Below are 15042 nucleotides of genomic sequence, written 5' to 3' on the forward strand. Positions count from 1 at the left end.
TCTCTTTCTTTTGCATCTTCCATGGCTTTTATCAAGTATGAAAGACACTTCTCTGGGGTTAAAAAGTTAAGAAAAATGGGCTACTAAATTTTCCGGCATTTTTTCTTTGGTTTTGTTTTCATTTTTATTAAAAATGTAAAAAAAAGATACATAATTCAATTTTCAATAACGTTTATTAAAACTGATTTTTTTTAAATGGTATTTAATCATACCATACATATTTTTGACACACGCAATTTTGATAGTTATTGTTTAGAAGTTTGAAAGGCATGAGATGTGTTAAACTCCAATCTTCCTAGAAGTTATTACCAAACGCGAACAAATTAAAACAAGGTTACATAATAAATCTGGACTAGCTTAAAATATATATATATATATATATATGTGTGTGTGTGTGTGTGTGTGTGTGTATATAATTACAATTAAAACACCAAAATAATTATATTGGAGATAATTAATAGAAGCTTATTATTTAATTGTAAACTCTAATTCAAAGTTATATAATTAAAAGATATTTTATAAAATAAAAAAAAATTATAAAAAAAAAAAAAAAACACACACTTAACCATCAATTGAATATCATTCTTGTTATTTTGTGGCTGACCAGCTGCTAGCTATGGCTTCCATTTTCTTCCATAGCTTTTATCAAGTTTGAAAGACATTTCTCCGGATCATCCTCAAGGGACTTAGGCATCAAATTCTCTGCAACATCTGCAGGGTTTATCTTGGTCTACCTCATCAATTTTATCAAACATTTGATGAGTTTCAAGTTTCAAATAGTTCTTGGCAAGCACTCTCAATATGCTTGTCCATCCGACCCCTTCTTATCAGTGCCGAATCGAGCTTTTCCACGTAATTCATAGTAAAAGCTATGATCCTCTCACCTACATAAGAAGCCCATAATCCATCAATGAAGTTCAACAACCCTGAAAGCGTCACGTTGCTTTCTCTGTTGGGCTTGTTATAATTCTCATCATCCAAACAACTTTCCTCCCCTGCTTTCTTTTTCCTCTGTCCTGAAAGATCGAGTGAGCAATCGATATCTTCGATCACTATTGTCGATTTCCCCGTGGTTTCAATCAAAAGCTTCCTTAGCTCTGTATTATCTTTCACGGCTGTGAGTTCGAGGTCATAAACATCATAGCTAAGCAGCATAGCCATTGCAGCAACCACGGTGGATTTCCATGCCCCATGTTGCCTATAAAGCAAGTAACCCCTTTTCCAAGCTTTTCCAATTCTCACATAGAATTCTTTTCCATTCCTGAAAGGCAATAAATCTTCAATGATCTCCTTCTTCTTCTCGGCCTCCATTGCCATTGTTTCGAAGCTCGCAGGGTGTTCGAAGCCAATGTGACTCCACATAGTTGGTTTGTTGCTATGCAATTTGTAGCCCCTGAAATTGGTATAAAGCTTCCTCTGTCTGTTTCCCAATCTAATTTCATTCCCTTTCTTCACCTCGAAATCCAAACACGAATTTACTATTATCTCCCTGTGAAGTCTATGAAACTTGGGAACGAACTTATAATAAATCTTCCTCTCATTTCCATGTATCAATCTCGATGATGATGATGATGATGATGCAGCTTTTCTCAAAACCCAACAAACTTTCGCGCCACGGAACTCGTCCATGGCTTTTTCGTGCTCTTCCATGCTCAAAACCAAGCTGCTGCTCTCTGTTTCCATCTCTGCTTTGAGTCTGTTTGCAGTCATGGAGGTATTGGAGATTTTTTTAAGCTTTTACCGCCGAAAGGCTTCGCTTCAAGACAGACGATCATGGCCGGTGAACTCATATATGGAGATGACAATATTGGCGAATGATAGCCCAAACAAACATGAAGCTTGCTAGTGTCGAGCCGGTAGTGCCCCATGTCTGAGCCATTTTTGCCATTTTCATGGATTGGTTTGTGAAGCTTGAGCTGATGGTCAACTGGTTTTTGTATTTTCTCAGGCCATTGAGAAGGATTTCTGTGATATGGGATTTATGATTCATTGGGGGGGGGGGGGGGGGGGGGGCGCGGCGGGGGAGGGGAGAAATTAGAGGAAATTAAAGGAAAGAGAGAAGGAAAAAGAATATAGATGATTCATGCACAAAGAAATTTATAATTGGCTAGGCTGAAAAAGAGAGTGAACGGTGGATTGGTATTTATAAGCAAAAAAATTAAACGACAGAGCCAGGCGAAAGATGATATAATAAATGGTGAATAGCTTCATGAGTAAATTCTGTGGATGAAATTTGAATGGTTGGAGTGCGTGGAATGTGGACTAGAATTGCATGGCATGAAAGGTATATTTAGTCCAGTTATTATATATGGAAAGACAATCAAGAACTTTGGAAGCTCAATGTGTTTGAAATATTGCTATTGTTTGGAAGTAAAACAATTGCTTTTTGGAATAATGATCCAAATTCAAGTTTGTTATATAACCTCCAATTGTCACATATATCATATGTAATTTACAGTTCAATTTGGTCACAAAAAATGTATCTTTTTTTTTTTTTCTAATAAATTAGACTAGAAAATTTTAACACCAGATATGATCAATTTCAAAATCTAATCGTTATTACCAATTTGATTACAAAGCAATGTGCCACGAAATAAGTTCCCCGTAAATGACATATTTTTTGTTAATTATATGGTAGTACCTGATATAATGACTTTTGAAGCAGACAGTAATGACTTTTTTATAATTGTAACTTCATATTTTCGTGTCTCTAATCCCTTTCTCTCCTCTCCAATTTATTATACGTCCATTTGATACTTATGAGTTGTGATTGATAACAAAGGGCTTGGTTAATATATACATATGTTTTTTACCTGTCTGGTGAAATAGGGAGTTGGAGATGGGTTTTGTAGCTTATGATATAAATTGACAATGTTAAGATAAGTATTATGTGACATTTAAAAAATAAAAAATAAAAAAAAATGAAAGCATTTTAATGTGATGTGATATTTGACCATAGAGAGAGTCTGATATTACATGAGCCATGATAACAAATAAAACATTATGTTGTGATTTAACTTGTACTTTTGTTGTGGGCAGCCGTGTGTATGTTGGCTTTTGAAGATGACTTAAGGCCAAAAGAGGGTTTCTATTCTGTTCTTTTTTGTTTCCTTCTTTTAATAATTTCCTTATTACAAACCCCCGCTTAGTTTAATTTTGTTGGGTTGCCTAATATTAAAGTTGATCTTGGGTATTTGTTGTCTGCCTGCCCAATTCCACTAAATTAAGTTTTTTTTTTTTCTTTAAAAAAAATAAAATAAAATCTTGGAGACAGAGATTCGGACTAAAGTTACTAGGTTATCTTCAAGGATTCACTTACTCCTTTCGGAAAGTTTAAGTTATTTTTATTTAGTTTTACTTTAATTATATATAATTGGTTTATGTTTTAAATAATAACAAAATTTCCCACCTAACTACAAGTTTAAGAAAAAGAAAGGCCAAATCGAAAATCATTTCAAACTATTTTAAAAATGATTCATTTCGATAAACAATTTTTTTTTTTTTTGTCATTATAAATATATAAATATAGTAGACATTTACTAGTCATATATGGCTTATCTTTTAAAACAAACACTTGACAAGGTGTTTTACCCCAAAAAAAGAAAAAAAAAAAAAAAGCACTTAATAAGGTGATTTAAGTAAATTGATCACCAAACAAATTACAAAAACAATTAATAAAAAAATGGAAAAGATTATATGCTGTTAAGAGACTACTCTCAGTGTCTCTATTATGCTTATTATGCTTATGGACATACAGTTGCAGACTTAAAAGATACAGATATAATACTTGGTAAATGATCACCATAATTCCATTCAAAAAAAATTATCGCCAAATTAAAGTTATTTTCTTTTTGCTTTTTCATTTGTTCTTTTTTTTTACCCTAAAAAAGAAGTGCTGTTTAATTAATTAGAGTTTATAAATATGAAGTCAATTCGGACGAACCAAGTTCATTCTTCAAAATGCCTTAATATTTTATTTTTTTTATTATCTTTTTGTCATGGAAATTATTGAAAATATAATATCTTAAAACAGTTCTAAGAAACTATTTAAATGTATGACTTTTTTTTTTATTCTAAAAAGGCAATCCTTTAAAGTTAAAAAGAACTTTAAAGTATTTTTTATTTTGAGTTTTTAAAATAAAAAAATTAATTTGATTCTTTAAATATAAAAAATCAAATTCATTCTTTATTTTAATATTATATTAATATAATTTAATACAATATATGTTTCTATTCTACTATTATAATATTTAATAGATAATTTATAAAATTAAAAATTAAAAAAAATAATAAATAAAGTAATAAATATTTAGAGGACAAATAAAATTTGAAAGCATAAATAAAAACATGTTGTTGAAGAATTTTTTAAAAATTCACTAAATAAAAAAATTTAAAAAAAAAACTTTTATAATAAAAAATTTATTCTTTATTTTAAAGAACAATTTTAGAGATGCTCATATTAAAACAATAAAATTGAAGAGCGATCATTATATATTTGAATATTATTTTCTAAAGTTAAACTCGTACATAAAGCAGAAAGGTGGTACATTAAAATATAGGATACTTTTTTCAGAAAGGTTGTCATCTTACCACCAAATCGGATATAAACAGAGAAAAACAACAAAAATGATAAATATATATAGCTTGAATTTCATATCTCTGCCTTCATCCTCATCTTACTTTTAAAAAAGTTTATATATAATTTCATGAAATCCAATCGGTTTCGAAAATTAATTTATAATCAAAATGTGAATCATCAATAAATTAATTTTAGTACTTTTTTTCCATTTACGTTTTCAAGATGGTATGTAACCAATGTTCACACTTATTTTCTTAGGTTAGTGTCATTTTAATTATCCCTAGGCTACGTCAGTTTTGATTTTTTTATCAGTTTTAGTTCAAACATGATTTTTTAACTAATGAATTTGATGAAATTATTAGTACAAAAATAACTTTATTTGGCAGGCTTGGTCAATTTTTTTTTTTAATCAAAGTTTTGGTCAAATTTATTAGAAAAGAATTGGAGCTAAACTAACCAGCATATATATATATATATATATATATAATATAAAATTATTATAATGATAATATTCTATTTTCGTTGAGAATAATAGAAGATCAATAGCACACTAGTTGATGAATGTTGTGGACAGAGCACCAATCCGTGCAAACCTCATTGATAAGGATTAGTTGGTCACCTCTTTTTGGAGGAGAAAGAAGAAGACAAAATGATCTGCCTCTAATTCAAGGTCTCTCACGTGGACCAAGTCCTCTACCCATTGATGTTTTATTCAGTACATTATTATACATAGAGATCGGAGGACAACCTGCTTTTTTTTTTTTTCTTTTTTTTTCTTTTTTTTTTTTGGAAGCCCTTTTTTGTAACCTCTCATTTCACTTGCATTGTACCTACTTCAATTTGGTTGTATTTATTTATTTACTTTGGTGAATAGTTTGTTAGTACCTTTAAGTTTTTACCTTTCAACCACCATACATGGATTCTATAAGAGGTTAGGTGGATTCCTTTAATCTAACAAATTCTACTTCTGAAATGCTATTATGGCTTTGAGGCTCAAAAACAATTTCTAAAATGTTTCACACTATTTTGGAAAATCTTTAGGTCTCGATAAAAGATTAAAACCAAAACTAATAAAGTGTATTTTTTGAGAAACATCTACCAAATTGTCACAACAAAAAAAAGCTTTAAAATACTTTGAAAAAGAAAGGAGTAAAAGAGGCATGAGTTTCACTATTGAATTTAGATAAGACCAAATTCAAACAAAAGCATAAAGAAAGTTTCTTTGTCATGTTCAACTATGACAAGGATACATTATTTTTAGATTTGCATTATTTAAGATTCATTATTCTTTGGCCTACTTGTATACTAAAACGGGTAGGGTTAAAAAATGTGTCTTTTGAGTAATTCCCTATGAGATTTTCAGGTTAATATTTTATTAGCAGTATGTATTATTCTAGTAACATTTAGATAGGACATATAACTATCCAATCACTTCTTCTACTTTCCTAAGAAAACAATAGAATTAAGCAAATAGTAAACTACACCAATGAGCTTAAAAAATAACTACTAGTGGATTCTATTGCACTCTGTTCTATCAGAATTCCATTTAGGCAGTAACTATAATTTGATAACATTAAGCTCAAATAGCTCTCTAATATGGAGTTTTTACATATATTATTAAAAAAGAAAAAAATAAAAAAGACATACTCCCTCTGCGATATAATTAACCACATCAAGCAGGAACTTCCTCTTAATAATTAGGAAAATTCTCAAGTAGAATAGAACTATAGGATAAAACTCTTTAACTCATGTATCTGGTTTTTCAATCTCCTTGTTAACCTGTGGTGGCTCTGTAGCATCTTCTTTGGTTGGCTCATTCTCTTTGGATGATTCTTCATCCATCTCCTTAGCAGCTTCTGCTTCTTCCTGTTCTTCCTTGGCTTCTTCAAGAGCTTGAATCAAGTTTGCTAGACACTTCTCAGGATCATCCAGTGGGGATTTGGGCATGAGATTCTCTGCAACATCAGCAGGAGTGACCTTAATCTCCCCAATCAACTTTTCAACTGTATCAAACATTTGATGATTCTCAAGGTTCAAGTAGTTCTTAGCAAGAACTTTGAACCCTTTGAAACTGCAATAAGACAGCTCAATATGCTTGTCCATCCTACCCCTTCTTATCAGTGCTGGGTCCAATTTCTCCACATAATTGGTGGTAAAAACAATCAGCCTCTCACCCCCACAAGAAGACCAAAGCCCATCAATGAAATTCAACAGCCCTGAAAGTGTCACTCTGCTGCTGCTATTCCCTTCTTCTTTTGGTTCTTTCCTTTCTTTGTTGGACTTGTTCTCAACTTCAGCACCAGATTTCTCTGATTTCTTGTTCCTCTGACCTGTAAGATCAAGTGAGCAATCAATATCCTCTATCACAATTATAGACTTACAGGTCGTCTCAATCAAAAGCTTTCTGAGCTCTGTGTTGTCCTTCACGGCAGTGAGTTCAAGATCATAAACATCATAGCTCAGCAGATTAGCCATTGCAGCAATCATGGTTGATTTCCCTGTGCCTGGTGGCCCATAAAGTAGATACCCTCTTTTCCAAGCTTTCCCAATCCTTGCATAGAAATCTTTGCTCTTGCTAAATGTCAACAAATCTTCAATGATCTCCTGCTTCTTCTCTGGTTCCAATGCCATTGTTTCAAAAGTTGCAGGGTGTTCAAACACAATGTGACTCCACATGGTCTGCTTGTAACTTGGCCATTTATAACCTGGACTGTTTGTATAAAGCTTCCTCTGCCTGTTTCTCAGCCTAATCTCCCTCCCTTCCCTCAGAACATGCTCCAGATACGTAGCTGTGATCATTTCTCTGTACTTTCTGTGGAATGTGAGCTTGTAAAACTTCTTCTCCTGCTCTGGATAGTAAGTCATTGACATTGATCTTGAAGGAGACAAAGCTTTGTTCAAAACCCACCACACTTTTGCACCTTGAAATTCATCAGTCACTCTCTCGTACTCTTCCATACTCAAAACCAAGTTCCTGCTGTCTTTACCCATCTCTGCTTTCAGTCTCTTTGCGCTCTTGGATGTGTTGGAACTGAGATAGGCTTCAACAGCAGCATAAGCTTCACTGCGCTTGAGCCTGTCACCTGAGAATTCATGGATGGAAATTCGAATGTAAGGATAGAAATAGCCCATGAACCTGTGAGTGTATTTCTCAAAGAAGCGGCGGATCTCATAAGGACAATACTGGCGGACTATAGCCCAAATGAACATGAAACTGGCTATGGTGGAACCCATAGTCGTCCACATCTCGGCCATTGTTGCAGGCACCATTTTTTTTTTTTTTTTTTTTTTGGAGCTTGATGGGGGGTTTTTTTTTTTTTTTTTTTTTTTTTGGGGGGGGGGGGGGGGGCTCTTTTTGGTGTATTTTCTTAAGCCAAAAGCAAGGCTTTTTTCATGGCTTTTTGGGTGTTTTTCAAATCAACGTGAAGGGAAAAGAGAAGCTAGAGTAGGTAGAGAATAAGGGAAGAATGAAGTTTATAAGCGAGCCACACAAACCACGCAAAATTATATGTGCGCGTGTGTGTTTGTGTATATATATATATATATATGTATGTATATATAAATTCTTTATGAAATAGAAAGTAAAACCCAAAAAGAAAGGAAAAACATACATAAAATCCCAAACAGGAAAAACATACATAAAATCCCAACCAAGAAAAAAGCGTAAAAGACTAATCCTCCTAAAGAGAAGAGAAAATAAAGTTAGTAGGACTAAATTTAATCATATTTTTATTAATGTAAAGAGGAATTAAAGCGAACACCTGGTAGCCATTGTTTTGTGGGCTGAAAATTTTGGGTTGGTGGGGACGACGTGGAAGGTGGTCCAAAAGCTTGGCAAAAAAAAAAAAAAACTCGCATGGAAGGTGACTAATCCAAGCTCAAAAAAGGCCATCCATTCGACACGTGGCCTCCACATAATAAAGAAAAGTGGGAACCGATGTATGTATCAGAACCAGCTGCACAGAATTTCTGCGCATTGGATTGGATTGTAGAAAAAGATTGATTGCATAAACAAAGTGACAAAATTCTCTCGAAGGGGTTTTTGTGGGCTCCTTTGTATTCTATAATGCAAGTGTTTGTCATTTCCTTTATTGGGTATTTGTTACTACTTTTGGTTTCCATTTTGACAAAACAATATGTTTCCTAAACCATGTTTTCACTCTTTCTTTCCAATCTTCAAATTGAAATTTGAAAACTTTTTAACACATATGACCAGACCTAATCCTTTTTTTAAGATTTTAAACTCTATAATAAATTCAGATAAGGGAATCAAATTCCATGCCCTATATCCATCAATATGATCCATTTGTTAATACCAATTAGGTATTAATCATCGAGTCAGAACTTTTGTTTTGATTCGTAATTTTTTTTGCAGAGAATACGCGTGTTTTTCCCATTTACAATAAAGTACTCATGCAATATGGTTGAGGTTACAATATGGTTGAGGTTTCTTTTATCTTTATTTTATATTTGAGCATTTGTTTATTTAAGAAAAAAAAAAGAAAACAAAAAGACATTTTAGTATGGAAAGCTGAACTTTTCAATAAAGTGCTAAGGATTAGGTCATGTCAGAAAGAACCATAAGTTGCGGAAACCATTTGGCATGAATTGGTCATTTTCATCTGCTGTGGGTTAAAGAAGATGACGAAACGGTCCAGCCATGGATATGTCACTCACTTGCCCTTGCGGTTATGATTGCCTAAGTACATTCTTTTATCATATTCCTTGTCTTAATATATATATATATATATATATATATATATTGGTTTTAAGATTCATGGAGTTTTTTTTTTTTTGGGCTAAATAATTCATAGAGGAATATTTGCAATAATGCAGTGCCCATAAAGTCATAGATGGTCATGTCAATTGGTTGGTAATTGATCATTGCTCCCAATCTACTAGTACTGTAAGTTTGTTCAATGAATTATATAAAGGATTTGATATTGAATTGTACTTGAAAAAATGGGGTTGGGAATTTGTCATTCCAATTTTGTAAGATACTGTCTAGTTCCAGTACTACAACACTACGAAGTTTGACATCCAAATAGTAACATAAAAATAGTATAGTATAATATTAGATAATATTCAATGCCAAAATGGGGATTCAAGGTTTACCCTTTTGCCAACAAGGTACAAATCAAAGCAAGCATGAATCTTCTTTTAAGATAATTATATTTGCATGGATAAGAAGGAATGTCCTTCTTGTAATCACTTTAAAAAATTATTATACTTTTTTTAGTTTTATCTCCAATCATATCGAAAATTTAGATTAATATCAGTAGTAATTATTATTATTTGAATTATTTTTTTAAAAAAAATATTATAATTAGGTGATATTTTATAATACATTGTTTATCAAAGTCTCGAGCAATAATTGGGGTCAACATTTTTAGGTTTTGTATTTGTGAGAAATGAGGTTGATGATGTTGATGAGCTTACAATAATGCATGAGAAGATGTCAATCTTCGCTAAATTCACTATAAATATTAAAGAATTGAAATATATACTCATGAGAGCGAGTGAACAACCGAAAATAAAGCTACCTTAAGTCAAGATCAAGTCTCTTTCTCAATATGTCAAAAACTATTGACCAAAATTATTGGTTGTAGCTTTTTAAAGAATAGTATAAGCATATCATATGGTGGGAGGATTGGAACTAACTTTAGTCATTGACTAATATTCCTTTCTAGAAAAACTATACATTTTCTTTTTGTTTTGGATAAAGATTCAAACTTTTGGATGTTGCAATGAGGAACAGTAGCTTTGTTACTATTACTCCAACAAAAACTTCTAAACTTACAATAATTTTAGCATTGTGCAAATCATATCAAGAAACTTGTACTGAATTTGTGTTTCTAAATTCTACCTTGCTATCATATATTAATCAAGAGCACCTTTTGCTTATTCTCTAACATTTATAATATTATCAATTTATCATGCTATTCTTCTTTTGCAGCTTTTTTATATAACCCATCTTATGAATTATTGGTGCCAATTTTGTGTCCAATAATTGTACTATCTAATCTAAAGATGGAAAAAAAACAAAAAACAAATTATGACATGCTCACATTGGTTCATTATTAATTTGATATATTTTTTTTTCATTAATTTTTAGTTTACATTTATAACCATGAAAAAGAAATTCATCGTTTTCTATATTTTAGATAGCTATCAAATTATGATCAAAAAAATAAATAAATAAAAAATCCATTAACAAAATAGTTAAGGTGCGGGCAAACCAGGCCCATAAAAACGAACTACTAACAACCAAACAGGCCCATAATACAACAATAATATAAAACTGATAATTCATGAAATGACCATATTGCCCCTTAATTCGCTAAAAGTAGGCAAGAAATGAAGAATTCCATCCGACAAAAATAAAATATAATTCAATAAATTATAAAAACAAGAATTGAAAGCCACCTGAAATTCCAGAAACAGAAAACAGAGACAGTCAGAGACAGAGAGTTTTGGCGGGGGTGGGTTGGTGGGGTCCATCATCATCATCAATCATCATCAATATGAATGAAATGACGGATTTGCCATGCCGAAACTGCAACAGACCCACTGAGTTGGTGTTGGACCACTCCGCCGGCGACACCACCACCTGCTCCGAATGCGGTCTCATCCTCCTCCACACTCCCTCCACCACCACCACCAACGACAACTCCGGTAACGATCACCCCGTTCCTGTCGTCCCCGGTACCCTCGGCAGTCTCTCCACCGCCATTGCCAAACCTACCGCCGGAACTCCCTCCGATCAGCCTCCGTCGGTCGGGAAATGGCAGAACCGTGAGCGTCACCTTGTGGACGCCTTCGGTTCCATCACCGCCATGGCTGATAGGTTTTCATTTTTTTTCTTTTTTCTTTTTTTTTTTTTTCAAAAAAGATTTCTTACATCTGTCATGTTCTTTGTTTGTTAGTGTACGTGGGTTTGAAGGAAAAAGTGAAACTGAAAAAGTTTGGAATTTTTGTGTGTGCGCGCGTGTGTGTGTGTGTGTGTGTGTGTGTGTTTACCTTTTGCGATTTTCTCTTTTTTGTGTAGAGAAATGGTGGGAATCAATTTTTTTATGAAGGAATGGTAAATGGATATGGACATTTAGCTCAAAATGATTTATTGAATTTGCTGGATATCTCATTTTGTGAAATGATTGTTTTTGCTAAATCAGTGTAAGCCACTCACATTTACAACTAAAAATAGTGGACTCGAGCAATCAGGATGAAGAGAAATTACTGTAAATGCTCATTTTTTAATGATTTATCATTTTAGAGTATTATTAACAATGTTTGAAAATGGATTCCATGATATTCTGAACTTTTGTTCGTACATGGGAATTGACCATTGTAGACATGAATTTATGGTAGGAATTTTTTTTTTTATTATTATTATTAATATGGAGATACATGTGTTAATTCGAAATCGAAAATTTACTGTATGAATTAAATGGTCGCTTTATGAAAGTTTATTTAATGCTTTCCAAATTTAAGGTGCCACCAAAGGAAGAATATGTCTCTCAGTAAATAAACATATATGATCATGTATTTTGGAATTTTTTATTTTTTTTAAGGAAATTTTTGTGTTGGCTTATTTATGTTTAGCATATTACAATATCAGAAAAAGTGTCAATTGCACATGTAACTTATGCAATTCCTGGATGTTTCAGGTTGGGACTCGTCACAACCATTAAGGTACATAACAGTTACTCTCACTCATCTAAGTTTTGTTGTATCATACTTAGTTCCTCAAAAATAAAAATAAGTATTTAGGATTTTTCTATATGCTCTCATATTCATGACATTTTATGCTTGTGGATTGCTAGTAAGTTGCTAACTGTTTCTACTTTTAAAAGTGTTTTTGGCACTATACGTAGATGATTCCTATCTCAAGGATTAATCTGTTTCATTTTCTGATGATTCCCAATCTCAAGGATCGAGCCTATGAAATGTATGAGAAGATGGAAGATCAAAAATGTCTTAGATCCCGAAATCAAGAAGCAGTTTTGGCTGCTTGCCTCTACATTGCATGTCGACAAGAAAATAAGCCCCGTACTGTGAAAGGTAGAGATTCATTTGGTATTAGTTGTCTTGTGATCACTTTTGTGTGTGTTTTGTCCATGCACTCAACAATGTCATAGATGTATCTTTAGGACAGCCCGATCGGCAATAACCACTCATGATAATTCCTACATCCTAGGTTCGGTAGAGCCTAGTAATTAAATCTCCCTACCCAATTTATTCCCTACCCAATTTATCAAAAGAAGTACATATACGTGTGTATATATATATATATATATATATATTTACACACCATGTTACATATGAATTATACATCTTATTTGAATTAGAAATATGTTCAATAATCAATGGAGCCACCAAGAAAGATTTTGGCCGTGCAAGGGAATTCATCTTGAAGCATATGGAGATTGCGAATGGTAAATCAGTAGGAATGAGAACCATTCATGCTGGGGACTATATGGTGAGTTTTCTAATCTGTTAGAACTTATTTTCCTCGTTCACCTGACGACATATACAGTATCAGTGGCGTTTTCTTATTTACATGTAACTGTGTCACATTGTGTTGGTCATGATGCTTTAGCATGAATACATAGTTTCCATTTTCAACCTGTAGAGGCGGTTCTGTTCCAATCTTGGAATGACAAATCAAGAAGTTATGGCTGCTCAAGAAACAGTGCAGAAATCTGAGGAGCTTGACATAAGGTTAGTTTTTATTTTGATTATACAACGGAATGGAAAATTGAAGTTTTTTATTTTTTCCCTTATGTATCTACTATTCCATAGTAATGAAGAAGTAATTAACAATGGCCCAAGCGCACTTTACAGATGTATTGGGTGCTTCTCACACCACCACATAGTTTGATTGTCTTTGTTTTTGCATTCTTAGTATCATAGACATTTCATGCTTTTCATGAGTATCAATTTTGTTTATGGTACCAACTACCAAATTATTTGTTTCTTTATCTGTTTTTCTGTAACCTTTTTCAGGAGGAGCCCAATATCAGTGGCAGCAGCTGTTATTTACATCATAACTCAACTATCAAACGACAAAAAGCCTCTGAAAGGTTAAGAGAACCTGAGAATCATGATTGCCATTGTCTCTTTCAAAACACAGTTATAAATAATAAATTTCCATTGTTTGAAGCAGATATTTCAATTGTGACCAGAGTGGCCGAAGGGACCATCAAGAGTTCCTACAAGGATCTTTATCCTCATCTAACCTGGTTAATCCCAAGCTGGTTTGCTATGGAGGAAGATATCAAGAATCAATTTGGCCCCTAAATCGTCGAAAGGCTATAACATTATACTATATGGACAATTTAATTCATAACATTTTGCTGTATTTCTCATCTAGACAATGATAGTTTTAAAAAATCTTTTATCCCTTCTTTTTTATTCTCATGTAAATAGAATAGTTAAGGTATATATACCTTCTTGTTTGTGTCAATAGGAAGTTATAGATGAAGGAACTATATCTGTGTGTATCTGCTCCAATGGTCCAACACCCTGCAGCCATTAATCTTGTTTTGGGCCAAAACTTTGAAATTATGTGAGCACAACATAAGCACACCCTCCAAAATCAAAATGAATGAAAAATATATGGGATGGTTTTGAGTCTTTTTGATTCAAAAAGCCTTCTGGTGGTGTTGTTGAACTGAAGTTTTATATTATGGCAACAGAAACTGCTTTTGAAGACTGTTTTACCTTTGCATTTAGTTACAACATGGAATACAATCAGCTTTTAGCGAACTTAATTATTAAATTTATTTATTTATCATTGACTGTGATCATTGTATTTTGCATAAAACTTCTATATTTTAACTGGCATTGAGAAAGGAGTATCAAGTGTGGCTAGGGAAATTAGCTGGGGATAGTGGGGTTTTGTCCTTTTTTTTTTTTTTTTTTTTTTTCTTCCCTTCAACTCTGTAGTTTCAGACAATTAATAAAAAAATATTTCAATGGCAAAACAACAACAACAACAATAACAATAATTAATTATTTTATCTGATAGCAGAATAATTCATAGAATTCATCAACCTTAAGCCACTAACATATGAATTTGTCGTTTTATATATTCTCTAATATTTATTAAAAATTTCATAGGGTAGCATAAACTTTGAGGAAAAGGAAGATGGAGAAGGAAGAGAAAAAGAAAGACGAAGATTAAAAAATTAGTACATTTCATTTCCCAGTTCATTATCATCTCAACAGTCAGGAGTGGAAAACATTTTTATAAAAAAATAAATAACAATAATAACAAGTGAATATATTTTCATTTCTTCGTATTAATTATGGTAGTTGCTTATATGCATTTCCATGTATTAACTCACATATTGGTTACATAAAATACTTTTTCCCATTATTATACCGTCCCAACACATAACACAAACCCTAAATTGGATGTCAACTCAAAATTGGTAGTATCAAAGACTATGCAATTGAAA

At 32.5% G+C, this 15042-nt stretch overlaps 2 protein-coding genes and 1 pseudogene across 2 annotated transcripts; 1 reads left to right on the top strand and 2 right to left on the bottom strand.

Moving 5' to 3' along the window:
* Positions 1-610: 610 nt before the first annotated feature.
* On the bottom strand, positions 611-1842 carry LOC132800723 (AAA-ATPase At3g28580-like; annotated as a pseudogene).
* Positions 1843-6124: 4282 nt separating this feature from the next.
* LOC107418495 (AAA-ATPase ASD, mitochondrial) lies at positions 6125-8270 on the bottom strand. The gene has a single exon (XM_016027190.4). It carries the CDS (start codon positions 7847-7849, stop codon positions 6326-6328), a length of 1524 nt encoding a protein of 507 aa, XP_015882676.4. The 5' UTR covers positions 7850-8270; the 3' UTR covers positions 6125-6325.
* Positions 8271-10788: 2518 nt separating this feature from the next.
* LOC107406202 (transcription initiation factor IIB-2) lies at positions 10789-13986 on the top strand. Its single transcript, XM_016013306.4, has 7 exons — positions 10789-11426; positions 12247-12271; positions 12511-12640; positions 12928-13058; positions 13212-13300; positions 13586-13662; positions 13746-13986. The coding sequence occupies exons 1-7, from the start codon at positions 11104-11106 to the stop codon at positions 13877-13879; spliced, it is 909 nt and encodes a 302-aa protein (XP_015868792.3). The 5' UTR covers positions 10789-11103; the 3' UTR covers positions 13880-13986.
* Positions 13987-15042: the final 1056 nt, after the last annotated feature.

Source organism: Ziziphus jujuba, chromosome 2 (genome assembly GCF_031755915.1).
Source record: "Ziziphus jujuba cultivar Dongzao chromosome 2, ASM3175591v1".
In the NCBI taxonomy this organism is placed as follows: domain Eukaryota; kingdom Viridiplantae; phylum Streptophyta; class Magnoliopsida; order Rosales; family Rhamnaceae; genus Ziziphus; species Ziziphus jujuba.